The sequence below is a fragment of the Panthera pardus genome, unplaced genomic scaffold (assembly GCF_024362965.1).
Source record: "Panthera pardus isolate Hobbes unplaced genomic scaffold, ASM2436296v1 HiC_scaffold_10, whole genome shotgun sequence".
In the NCBI taxonomy this organism is placed as follows: Eukaryota; Metazoa; Chordata; class Mammalia; order Carnivora; family Felidae; genus Panthera; species Panthera pardus.
The window spans coordinates 109,923,855-109,936,655 of record NW_026526655.1 but is presented as its reverse complement, the minus strand read 5'-3'; the positions used below and the strand labels follow the sequence as shown (position 1 = coordinate 109,936,655).

General features: G+C 46.6%; 1 protein-coding gene across 1 annotated transcript in view; it reads right to left on the bottom strand.

Moving 5' to 3' along the window:
- Positions 1-12,801, bottom strand: part of MYO7B (myosin VIIB) — a 90,297-nt gene that overhangs the window by 21,704 nt on the left and 55,792 nt on the right. The window contains exons 20-25 of the mRNA XM_019469461.2: positions 6,394-6,478; positions 4,652-4,870; positions 3,168-3,338; positions 2,299-2,508; positions 1,996-2,163; positions 1,663-1,790 (exon numbers count right to left, since the gene is read on the bottom strand). Of these exons, the coding sequence (XP_019325006.1) occupies positions 1,663-1,790; positions 1,996-2,163; positions 2,299-2,508; positions 3,168-3,338; positions 4,652-4,870; positions 6,394-6,478 (981 nt within the window). The remainder of the gene's footprint in view (positions 1-1,662; positions 1,791-1,995; positions 2,164-2,298; positions 2,509-3,167; positions 3,339-4,651; positions 4,871-6,393; positions 6,479-12,801) is intronic.

Sequence of the window (12,801 nt, the reverse complement as noted above, 5' to 3'; positions counted from 1 at the left end):
CTACCAATGGAACTAAGTTAGAAGAGTTGCCAGGTTGGTGTCACGAAGGCAGCTCAAACTTGGGTAGAAACCGTGCAGCCTTACTGGCTTAAACAACCAGAGGATAGAGTCTGGGGTGTCCACAGTAGTTGAAAGTGAGAAGGGAAATCCCGGAATGAAAAGAACCAGAGGAGTTCTCAATTTTGCATATAAAATCTTCCCAAATTTCAGCTTGGCTCCTGACCCACACATGTGTGGGGCAGACTCCAGGAATCCCAGCAAAGACTAAAATAACTGAACACAGATTCCATCTGCCACTCACCACAGGGAGACAGAATTTGAATATGGCCAAGTTAATTGCCTGTCAGAACAAAAGCCAACGCTCTTTGAAAGAATGTAACAGGTTCCAGAGTCTCTAAACATATTATCCTCAGTGTCCAGGATACAACCCAAAAGTAATAGAATTATGCGGAAATAACAGTCCAATACTAGATGTGTGAGGAAACAGAAAAACATGACCATTCTTAAGAGGAAAGGCAGTCAGAGCACCTGGGCGGCTCAATTGGTGGAGCGTCTGACTTCAGCTCAGGTCATGATCTCGCAGTTCGTGAGTTCAAGCCCTGTATCAGGCTCTGTGCTGACAGCTCGGAGCCTGGAGCCTTCCTCAGATTCTGTGTCTCCCTCTCTCTCTGCCCCCTCTCCCACTCGTACTCTGTCTCTGTCTTACTCAAAAACAAAATAAAAACATTAAAAAAATTTTTTTAAGTTTAAAAAAAAAGAGGAAAGGCAGTCAACAGGAACTGACCCCAAGATGACCTAGATAATGGATTCAGCAGAAAAGGTTTAAAACTCCTATCACTGTTTAAGCACATAAAAGACACCATGCTCATAGTGAATGAATGAATAGGAAATCTTCGCAGAGAAACAGAAACCATAAAAAGAACCAAGTGCAAACTCTAGGACTAAAAAATATAACATCTGAAATTAAAAAATTGTTACGTGGGTATAATAGCAGAATTGTGGTAGACAAGAGAAAGATCAGTAAATCTAAAGATAGATCAATAGAAATTATCCAGTCTAAAGAACAGAGAAGGAAAAAAAAAAAAGAAAGAAAGATGAACCGATCCTCAGGGACCTGAGGGACAATATCAAGAAGTCTTACGTATGTTTAATTACAATTCAAAGGAAAAGAAAGAGAGAGAATGAAATAGAAAAAAGTATTTGAAAAACAAATGGCAAGAAATTCCCAAATTTGGTAAAAAATAATAACCTAAAATATATGAACCCCTAAAATATAGTAGTCTGTCTCTGAGAGAGCAGTATACATATTTCTTAAAATTTATATGAAAAGACAATTCCTGTAAAGCAATATATATATAATATAAATGAGGAATTTGCTCATTGCATTAAAGCCTGTTATAAAATGAATCATGACCCCATGATACATCTATTCTCCTAAAAGTGGCTTTTACCCATGGGTCTGGACACAGAGGAAGTCGAGGACCCTTTAAAGGTTCTAATATCTACTATACTCAGACCCAGGCTGCAGGCTCCAGGATGGGGAGCAGGGACAGGACAGGGTGTGTTAGGAGGCAGGGAGAGGAGGAGGCTGTGGCCATGGGCTGAGAGCCAGTGAGGGGGCCTGACGTTCTAGATGGGGGTGTCGTTTGCATGGGGACTGACCTGAGGTTAGGCCGCAGGATGGCGTAACCCACAATGAAGTGCACCTTCTCCAGGTTGGACATTGGTCGGTCTGAGATGGGGCCATCAGGATCAAATGCCTCCTCTCCAATATTCATCTGGCTGGTCACCTTGAAACCCAAAGGCAGCAGTCAGTGACTCTGCCTTATTTGCAGACCGTTGTGACTCTCCTTATTTGCAAAGGAGGAAACCAGGCACAGGGAAGAAAGCCAAAGCTTGGGATCCTATGGCTGGCCAGCAGTCGGGTCCAGCTTCTGTGGGGCCTCAGGCCTGGGGGACACCTCGGGTCTGCCCTGCCCCCCTCACACCAGGCACCTGTATGGATCCACACTGCTGTGGAGACCGGGTGCTGTTCTCTCCGCCCAGGGTGTCGTGGAGGTGCTGCATCATGGAGCTGCCACGCAGGCCATTCCTAGCCAAAAGCACTGGCTCGGGCAGGTCACCCATGAACCTCAGGATGATGCTCCACACAGCCAGGGCGGCCTGGGGAAACCAAGATAGAGGTCTCCACTAGAACGCAGCTCACAGTCCTGGGCCCACGATGACCCCTCCCCTTCCTCATTGCCTCTCAGCCAGGGGGAGGCCTGAGCCACTAGAAACCAGGGAACCACTGTGTACCGAGCAGTCGGCATCATCCTCGTGGTAGAGCAGTGGGTATCGGAGGGGCCGCCGGATGTGCGTGTGGCTGGCTGATTTCTGGAAGTAGGTGGCAGCGAACTTGGGGAAGGTGTACTCGGCCAGGCCATCCACATCCTCCTCATACTCCTCCACCATGGGGACCGTGTCCAGGTCAACCTCAGGCAGCTTCTGGGTCCTTACTTCCAGATCCTGGGTGCCAGTGAGAGGGAGGGTCAAGGGTCAGCCATCCTCTCAGATGCTAGCCGGCAGGGCACGCGTCTCTGGGGGCCAGGGAGCCCCAAGACAGGTGTGTCTGGCTATCTGCAGCATGATCCACTCCCCCTCGTGTCCGAGACCTCTCCCACCGCCTCACAGCCTCACTGGGCCCCTGGCGGGCTATTCCTCCTGCAGAAGTGGTCTCAGCTGCCCCTACTGCACAGCCTGGTGTGTACTATGTGTGCGTGTGTGTGTGCATGCGTGTGTGTACGTGCTCAGGGGAAAGGCATGAGCACCTGGGGGCAGGGTCAGGGGGGCACCCGGGTCACTGGGTCTCAGGGCCCGAAGCAGTGCAGTGAGAGCCTGGGGGATCTGTTCTACACCAGCCCTCTCCTCCCACCCTGCTTCCTCCTCCCTCAGACACTGCTGCCAATGTTCATTAGTTCTCAGTGTTCCTCAGTCCCCAGGTCACAACCTGCAGAGCGGCAATTGCAGGGTGCTCTGGGAAAGGGGTCACATACGAGTGGAAAATCCCCCCGCCCCACCCACCCCCGGCTTCTCAGTGAGCCTAGAGGCTGGCTGAGGTCAGGGATTAAGCGGGGCCCTCCTATCCCCTGCCAGGCCAGACCCCTGAATGACAGCACCCATCTTACCTCGAAGTCCCTCGGGGACTGGCCCTCCTGCCCACCGATCACAGAGGGGAGGAAACCGAACACTCGCTCCACCATCTCGGTGTCGGTGACACTGTCATAGATGGACTTGCGCTTCCTGGTGGGGACGGCATCTTGACTCTTCTGCTTCCTAGCCGGGAGGACCAGGAGTCCCTGCACAGACGCCCCACAGGGCAAAGGTTACCACAGGCCCAGGGAAGGCAAGCACCTTCCAGAACTCAACCAAACCTCCTCCTAACGTTGTTCGTTCAGATCAATAAGTTTTCCTCTAAGATCCTAGAATTCAGGGACGTCTGGGGGGCTCAATCCATTAACTCAGGTTTGTGAGTTTAAGCCCTGCGTCAGTCTCTGTGCTGACAGCCTGGAGCCTGGAGCCCGCTTTGGATTCTGTGTCTCCCTCTCTCTCTGTCCCTCCCCTGCTCACACTCTCTCTCTCCCTCTCAAAAATAAATAAGCATTAAATAATAAAACATAAAAAATAAATAAAATCCTAGAATTTAATAGCTAGTGTGACTAGAGATCAACCACCCTTAGCTTTTCATTTCCCATGGAGAATGGGAGGTCCAGAGAAAGGGGGCTGCCTGCCTGTCCCTACCCTGACATGGTCCCCGAGCGACCGCCTCAAACCCCAGGGGCCCCCAGAACCTAACTATCTACCAGGTCCCTTCACTCAAAGAGCACCAAGGCTCCACTAGGGCAGGTCCCTGGGCCCATCCTCACTAGCGCACAGATGAGGCTGATTTGTGGCCCGTCTGGGGCCACACGGGAGCAGAAGCCTGCTGCTCATACGTCTGAGGCCCTGTTCTCTTACTTGTCCCAGCCACTGTACTAGTAATGCACTCAGCAGGCCTAATTTTCATCTAGAGAGCAGGTGTGGACTTCATCCTAGCCCTTTGCCTTATCACAGTTCCGAGGAAAGAGGTTGAGTCTCAGATGCCGGCTGGAGGAGAGGGGGTCATGAGGGAGAGATTTCAAAATGTAGGGATGAGCAACTTGCATGGCTCCCCTGCTCCCTGTCCTCCAGCCTCTCCTGCCCACTCAAATTCCTCTTGGAATTTCTCTGTCCCCTGTCATGCCACAGTCCAGTCACTAGGGGCTTTCGACCTCGTCCATGGAGCTGTGGTCTCCCATGGCTCATTTGGCCCTGGTTTCCTACGTCATCCAGTGATGGCCCAGTCCTGCTGAGAAACCATCCCCAGGGCTAAAGGGAGAGGATCAAGAAGCTCAATTTCCAGGTTCCAGGCATCAGACTATCCTGTTGACACGATGCCTCTCCCATGCCACCCACTGTGTGTTCCTGAGGGGGGGGGACCTAGGTGTCCCACATGTTGCAGTAATAACTTTGGACATGGAGGGGATAGGAGTGCCTCGTGAAAGCTCATGTTGCTGCTCACCCCTCCTGACTGCCCTCCCTGCCGTGGGTCCCACGCATCCCCCGCCGGCCCAAGAGGACAGCGGCCACCTACATTGGCTTTCTGCTGCCGGAAGTTCCGCCGGGCGGCCATGCCCCTGGCGTGTGCCTGGATGATCACCACCGCCCTCTTTTTGGCTTGGACTTGCTGGCGCACGAGGTAGCCCCTGCAGAGCGCCTGTAGCTGGACTGTCCTCTGCCGCATCATCTGGTACTGCTTGGCCAGTAGGAGGCCCCGGGCAATGGCCTGCAGGCGCTCAAAACCCAGGAGGATCTGCGGAAGCAAGAGGGATGTACATCCAAAGTGAGGCCTGGCCCAGCAGGGCAGAGTGCAGAGAACGCCTTCCCAAAGGGACACAGAGAAAGAGAGGCAAGTCATATGCCCCAGAAGACCTCGCAAATTACCTTTACAGTTCTCTGCTTTTGGGCAAAGGACTAGCGCTAAAATTTTACACACCTATGAGTAGAAGCATGTTAAATAAGTGATTACTTGCAAAGCACTTAGAACAGTCCTTGCCACGTAAATACATGCTAAATAAGCATTTGTGGAACGGCGTGAGCAGTATAGTGCTCTCCTGGTGGCCAGGGGTAGAGAACTGGTTTGGATGTCATGTGGGTGATGGGGTCCCAGAGGCCTTGCTCATCACACCTAAAGCCAGGTCAGCCAAATTGTCAAGAGCTAGCGCCCCCAAGTGGAAGCCGATGGCTGGCGTCACCAAGCCAATCTCTGGGATCTTTAACATAAAGAGGAAATAAATTGGTGAATACCCATTTCTATGCTGCAAACATGCTCTGGTGATGGCAGTCCCTGAGTCCCTGGGCGAGTCTTGTTGGCTTCTCAGAGACCAACGCAGTGAGTGCCAGGTGTGTGGGGTCACGCTTTGTCTTACACGCTTGGATGTCACGCAGACCGGCACCCAAACCCCAGCTCTACTGCTTACTCACTGTGCTCCTGGGAAAATTACTTAACTTCTCTATGCCTCAGTTTCTTGACATATGGGGTGGATTTAATAATAAATCCAATGATGCAGGCAGAGCAATGGCTCTAAGTAGACTTTCCATCCATGTCAGCTGCCATTATGTCCTGTGAGCACAGAACCCAGGCAGGCCCGGGGTCAAATTTCAAAATGCTGGGATGTGCATCTTGGTGTCACTTCCCTGCTCCCTGCCTTTCAGCCTCTTCTGCCCAGACACCCAAAGGCTCCTTTTGGAATTTCTCTGCCCCCAAAGCATCATTCCACAGCTCAGTAATCAGGGGCCTTTGCTCTCCTCCACAGAACTGTAGCCTCTCACGGCCCATCCAGTCCTGGTTTCCTGAGCCTGGTTTGCTGATGTGACCACTGTGTGTCTCAACCATAGTCATGTCCCAGGACAAAGGCAAGTGGTCAAGTGAGGCCCAGTAGGGCATGGTTATGGTTGCTCTAGCTCATTTCTTGAGCAGACACTTATTAGCAGTGTCTGTGGTTATGAAAAACATCTGAAGGCCTTGAAACAGAGAATAATCCATCCATTTATTTGTTGCCTGTAAATTGAGAAAAGACGATCATATGATTTCAGAGCAGGCCACCTTGTTCTAGCTCAGGAGACGCTCCAAACTCTGCAAAAGGACACTGTGCAGCCCATAAACCTGAAAGCCTGTGACCTGAATGATGCTAAACAGACACTGTGTGGGGTGCTGAGAGCTGGTCATTTGAGGTCTGTTGTAACACGTTGGTGATCTGATCCCTCCTGCCTGAGCTCTCACCTTCACAAGAATGAACTTTCAGCTGGAGCAGCCTCCCAAGTGAGTTCTCTCACCTGCTTGAAGTTCCGCCTGTTGTAGTAGCCTCTCCACCCGGCCTGGAGGGTCACAGCTGCCTGCCTCTGCTTCAGGAACTCCTTCCTAGAAGGGCGAATGCAAGTCCAAATGTATGTAACAACTTCACACATTTCACAGCCTTTGGGGGGAAAATGATTTGAAGGGAAGAGGGATAATGAAAGGTTGGGGAGAATGAATACAAATATTACTTCTTTTTCAGAAGCCTTTATAAGCCAAAGACACACGTGTTAGGAACTGAGATCTGCCAACGATGCAACTTTGTGAATTAGGACAGTGCAGTTTTTAGAACAATCAGGACATTTTCCCTCACTCCTTGTATTAGGGATAAAACTCATTTCCAACTTAAAAAAATTTTTTTTTAATGGTTATTTTATTTTTGAGAGAGAGAGACAGAGCGCAAGCAGGGGAGGGGCAGAGAGAGAGGGAAACACAGAATCCGAAGCAGGCTCTAGCCTCCAAGCTGTCAGCACAGAACCCAACGCAGGGCTCGAACCCATGAACTGTGAGATCGTGACCTGAGCCAGAGTCAGACGCTTAACCGACTGAGCCATCCAGGCGCCCTGTCTCATTTTTTATTCCTTGTCAGACTCTTCCTGTTCCTCTGGCCAGTAGCCCAGGTGTCTGCCAGGAACCAGGTCAGAAATCCCAGGACTGGGACTCCACCCTGGAGGCAGGTCAAGGCAGGAGGGCAGCCCCCTAGGCCCTGGTAGCCTGGCAGCTCCATCGAACTGCTCTCTGATGCAGGGAGGAAAGTGGGCTGAACACTGGGAGGGTAACCTGAAATTTGGCCTCTGGGGAGGCAAGCTTGGTGCATATAGATGTATCTTTTATCTCACACTTATCTGAGTTTCCTTTTCACTTCTATTAATTTTTCAGGATATTTTCTTAGGTTTAAGACAGTAGACCTCAACCATATTAAAAATCATCTGGAGAACTTCAATATTTATTGATGCTCAGGCCCTACCTAGTCCAATTAAATCAGAATCTTTGCTGAAGGGTCTGGGAAATATATATATCTGTATATCTATTTATCTATCCATCTACCTAATATTTTTTTTGTAAACATACACACACAGAGTATAAATATCTCCCCAGATGATTCTAATATAGGCCAAAGTAAATGACTGAATTATCAAAAATAAAGATAATTTGTCTCCTTTCTGGTATTTATACTACTGGTTATCAAATGGGGATGATTCTGCCCCCAAGGCATATTTGGCAATGTTTAGAGACATTTTGAGTTGTTATGACTGGGAGATGGGGAAGGAGCGTGCTATTGACGTCTTGTGAGTAGAGGTCAGGGATACTGCTAAACATCCCCAATGCCCAGGACAGCCCCTCACAACAAAGAGTTATCTAATCCAAAATGTCAACAGAGTTGAAGCTGAGAAACCTTGATTTCTATCTTTTCTTTAATATTCTTGTCTAATTGCATTGTGTAGAAGAACAAGAACACCATCAGTTATCGATGATGATCACTTCTGAGAAGATGTATGGGGCAGACATACTTTTTTCTTATATCTCCTGCTAACTACAACTAAAGTATAAAACAAAGACAAGAAGACTGAAATGTGGAGAGGAGAAGGCAGATTAGCTAGAGATCTCAGATCCAAGGAGTGACACAGTGGTAACTTTTCTAGGTTTTCTTTTTACCTCATATTTCCCAGACTAGGAGCTAAAGTGTTGGTGGAGACCCCTGGGGAATTCTGGACTTCCACCACCACTTGGCAGTAATGGGGTACTCCTCCCCTCCATGCTGGAGTGGTATCAGAGGAGACCTAGTGTACAGGCAGGCCTTTCACCATCCCCATTTGGGAAGAATGTCACTTTCCCTCTGTGGTATCAGTGGAGGACTGCTGGGAAGCTGGAACTCCCACTCCCAGCCAGCAGTAAAAAGAACCTCTACTTGCTTTGAGAGTCAATGGAGGCAAGGTGGAGAACTTAGACTCTCACCTCATCTGACAGTAAACAGATGTCACCGCTACTTTTCCCTGCTAGAGTAGTGTCAGAGGAACCCAGCTAAAACAGAATGTTTAAGCAAGACCCAGAGTTCTTATAATATAATACCCAAAATGTCCATGTTTCAGTCCAAAATCACTTATCATACAAGGAGCAAGGAAAATAGCAACTTGAATAAGAAAAGACAAGCAACATATGCCAACATGGACAGAAAAGTTAGCCATTATAAAAATGCTTCAATGAGCAATTATAAACACACCTGAAACAAATGAGAAAATACAAAGTCTTAGTAAAGAAGTAAAAGACATAAAGTAGAACCAAATGGAACTTTTAGAACTGAAAAATATAATAACTGAAATTAAAAAACAAAAACAAAAACAAAAAATCTCAGTTTGGCAACAGACAGAGAGAAAGGAGGAAAGAGTTAGTGAGCTTGAAGATAGAACAGTAAAAATCACCCAACCTGAAAAACAGAGAGAAAAGAGACTGAAATAAAATGACCAGAGCCTTAGGCACCATTGGGACTGTATCTTTTTTTTTTTTTTTTTTTTTTTGGTCATTGGAGTCCTAGAAAGAAAGGAGAAAGAGATAGTGCTGCAAAAGCATTACAAGAAATAACGACTGAAAAGTTCATAATCATAACAAAAGATATAAACAAGCTCAACAAACCTCAAACAGGATAAATTCAAATAAATTCACATCAAGATACATCATGGTTAAACTTCTGAAAACTAAAGGCAAAAAAAATCTTGAAAGTAACAAGAGAGAAACAACACATTACTTATAGGGAGAAAATGATTTGGATTTCTCATCAGAAACCGTGGAGCCCAGGAGGAAGTGGCACAATATTCTCCAAGGATTGAGAGAGAAGAGCCATCAACCCAGAATTTTATGCTAGTGAAAATATCTTTCAGAACTGAAGGGGAAATCAAGACATTCCCAGATGAAGACTAAGAGAATTGTCACTAGACCTCCTAAAAGAACAAATAGAAGAAGTTCTTTAAAGAGAAAGGAAATGATAAAAGAAGAAACCATAGAATACCAAGAAGGAAAAAATAAATAGTAAGTAATAGTGTAAGTAAGCAATTCAGTAAACTTTCCTCTCCTCTTGAGTTTTCTAAATTTTGTTTGATGATAGAAGCAAAATCTGTAACACTGTCTGATGTGGTTCTAAATGTATGTAGAGGAAACATTTAAGGAAAATTATATTACAAATGGGAGAAGGCAAATGGACATAAAGACAGATAAAGTTTCTATACTTCTCAAAGTGGTAAAATGATGACACTAATAGACTGTCATAATTTGTGTATATATAATGTAATATTGGAGCGACCACTAAAAAAAGCTTTAAAAAGAAATACATTTGAAAACACTATAAATAAATGAAAATGGAATTTTAAAAAACATTTAGGCAATCCGCAGTATGGCAGGACAAAGAAAACAGAGAAATGAAAAACAGAGAACAAACAGAAAACAAAAAATAAAATGACAGACTTAATTTCTGACATAAATAATTAAATTAAGTGTAAAAAGCATAACTACACCAATTAAAAGACAGAGATTGGCTTAATAGATTTAAAAGCATGACTGTCTATGAGAAACTCACTTAAAACACAGGTTGAAAGTAAAAGGATGAAAAATATATATCATGCAAATAATAACCAGAACAAAACAGGAGTGGCTGTATTATTATCAGAAAAGTAGACCTCAGAACAAAGAAAATAGCCAGAGACAGAGGGGGGCATTGCATGATGATAAAAGGATAAATCCACCAAGAAGACATAGCAATCCTAAATGTGTATGCACCAAAAAACACAGCTAAAAAATATATGAAGCAGAGATTCCACCTACACCTGCCTAAAGAACCCAGAAAACCACCAGAGGATTAGCAGAAGGGAGTCTCCGGAGTCAAGCGCAGACTAGAGGCCCACGGAAGAGGGTAGGAAGGGCGGCGAGGCGGTGCGCGCTCCACGGACTGGCGGGAGGGAGCCGGGGCGGAGGGGCGGCTCGCCGGCCAAGCAGAGCCCCCGAGTCTGGCTGGCAAAAGCGGAGGGGCCGGACAGACTGTGTTCCGACAGCAAGCGCGACTTAGCGTCTGGGAGGTCATAAGTTAACAGCTCTGCTCGGAAAGCGGGAAGGCTGGAGGACAAAGGGAGGGAGAGCTGCTGAGCCCCCGGACGGCAGAGCTCAGCTTGGCGGGGAACAAAGGCGCCAGCGCCATCTCCCCCGCCCATCCCCCAGCCAAACTCCCAAAGGGAACCAGTTCCTGCCAGGGAACTTGCTCGCTCCGCGCAAACACCCAACTCTGTGCTTCTGCGGAGCCAAACCTCCGGCAGCGGATCTGACTCCCTCCCGCTGCCACAGGGCTCCTCCTGAAGTGGATCACCTAAGGAGAAGCGAGCTAAGCCTGCCCCTCCACCCCCCGTGCACCTTGCCTACCCACCCCAGCTAATACGCCAGATCCCCAGCAACACAAGCCTGGCAGTGTGCAAGTAGCCCAGACGGGACACGCCACCCCACAGTGAATCCCGCCCCTAGGAGAGGGGAAGAGAAGGCACACACCAGTCTGACTGTGGCCCCAGCAGTGGGCTGGGGGCAGACATCGGGTCGGACTGCGGCCCCGCCCACTAACTCCAGTTATACACCACAGCACAGGGGAAGTGCACTGCAGGTCCTCACCACGCAAGGGACTCTCCAAAATGACCAAACGGAAGAATTCCCCTCAGAAGAATCTCCAGGAAATAACAACAGCTAATGAACTGATCAAAAAGGATTTAAATAATATAACAGAAAGTGAATTTAGAATAATAGTCATAAAATTAATCGCTGGGCTTGAAAACAGTATACAGGACAGCAGAGAATCTCTTGCCACAAAGATCGAGGGACTAAGGAACAGTCACGAGGAGTTGAAAAACGCTTTAAACGAAATGCAAAACAAAATGGAATCCACGATGGCTCGGCTTGAAGAGGCAGAGGAGAGAATAGGTGAACTAGAAGATAAAGTTATGGAGAAAGAGGAAGCTGAAAGAAAGAGAGATAAAAAAAATCCAGGAGTATGAGGGGAAAATTAGAGAACTAAGTGATACACTAAAAAAAAATAATATACGCATAATTGGTATCCCAGAGGAGGAAGAGAGAGGGAAAGGTGCTGAAGGGGTACTTGAACAAATTATAGCTGAGAACTTCCCTGAACTGGGGAAGGAAAAAGGCATTGAAATCCAAGAAGCACAGAGAACTCCCTTCAGACGTAACTTGAATCGATCTTCTGCACGACATATCATAGTGAAACTGGCAAAATACAAGGATAAAGAGAAAATTCTGAAAGCAGCAAGGGATAAACGTGCCCTCACATATAAAGGGAGACCTATAAGACTCGTGACTGATCTCTCCTTTGAAACTTGGCAGGCCAGAAAGGCTTGGCACGATATCTACAGTGTGCTAAACAGAAAAAATATGCAGCCGAGAATCCTTTATCCAGCAAGTCTGTCATTTAGAATAGAAGGAGAGATAAAGGTCTTCCCAAACAAACAAAAACTGAAGGAATTTGTCACCACGAAACCAGCCCTACAAGAGATCCTAAGGGGGATCCTGTGAGACAAAGTACCAGAGACATCACTACAAGCATAAAAACATACAGACATCACAATGACTCTAAAACCATATCTTTCTATAATAACACTGAATGTAAATGGATTAAATGCGCCAACTAAAAGACATAGGGTATCAGAATGGATAAAAAAACAAGACCCATCTATTTGCTGTCTACAAGAGACTCATTTTAGATCTGAGGACACCTTTAGATTGAGAGTGAGGGGATGGAGAACTATTTATCATGCTCCTGGAAGCCAAAAGAAAGCTGGAGTAGCCATACTTATATCAGACAAACTAGACTTTAAATTAAAGGCTGTAACAAGAGATGAAGAAGGGCATTATATAATAATCACAGGGTCTATCCACCAGGAAGAGCTAACTATTATAAATGTCTATGCGCCAAATACCCGAGCCCCCAGATATATAAAACAATTACTCATAAACATAAGCAACCTTATTGATAAGAATGTGGTCATTGCAGGGGACTTTAACACCCCACTTACAGAAATGGATAGATCATCTAGACACACAGTCAATAAAGAAACAAGGGCCCTGAATGATACTCTGGATCAGATGGACTTGATAGATATATTTAGAACTCTGCATCCCAAAGCAACAGAATATACTTTCTTCTCGAGTGCACATGGAACATTCTCCAAGATAGATCATATACTGGGTCACAAAACAGCCCTTCATAAGTTTACAAGAATTGAAATTATACCATGCATACTTTCAGACCACAATGCTATGAAGCTTGAAATCAACCACAGGAAAAAGTCTGGAAAACCTCCAAAAGCATGGAGGTTAAAGAACACCCTACTAACGAATGAGTGGGT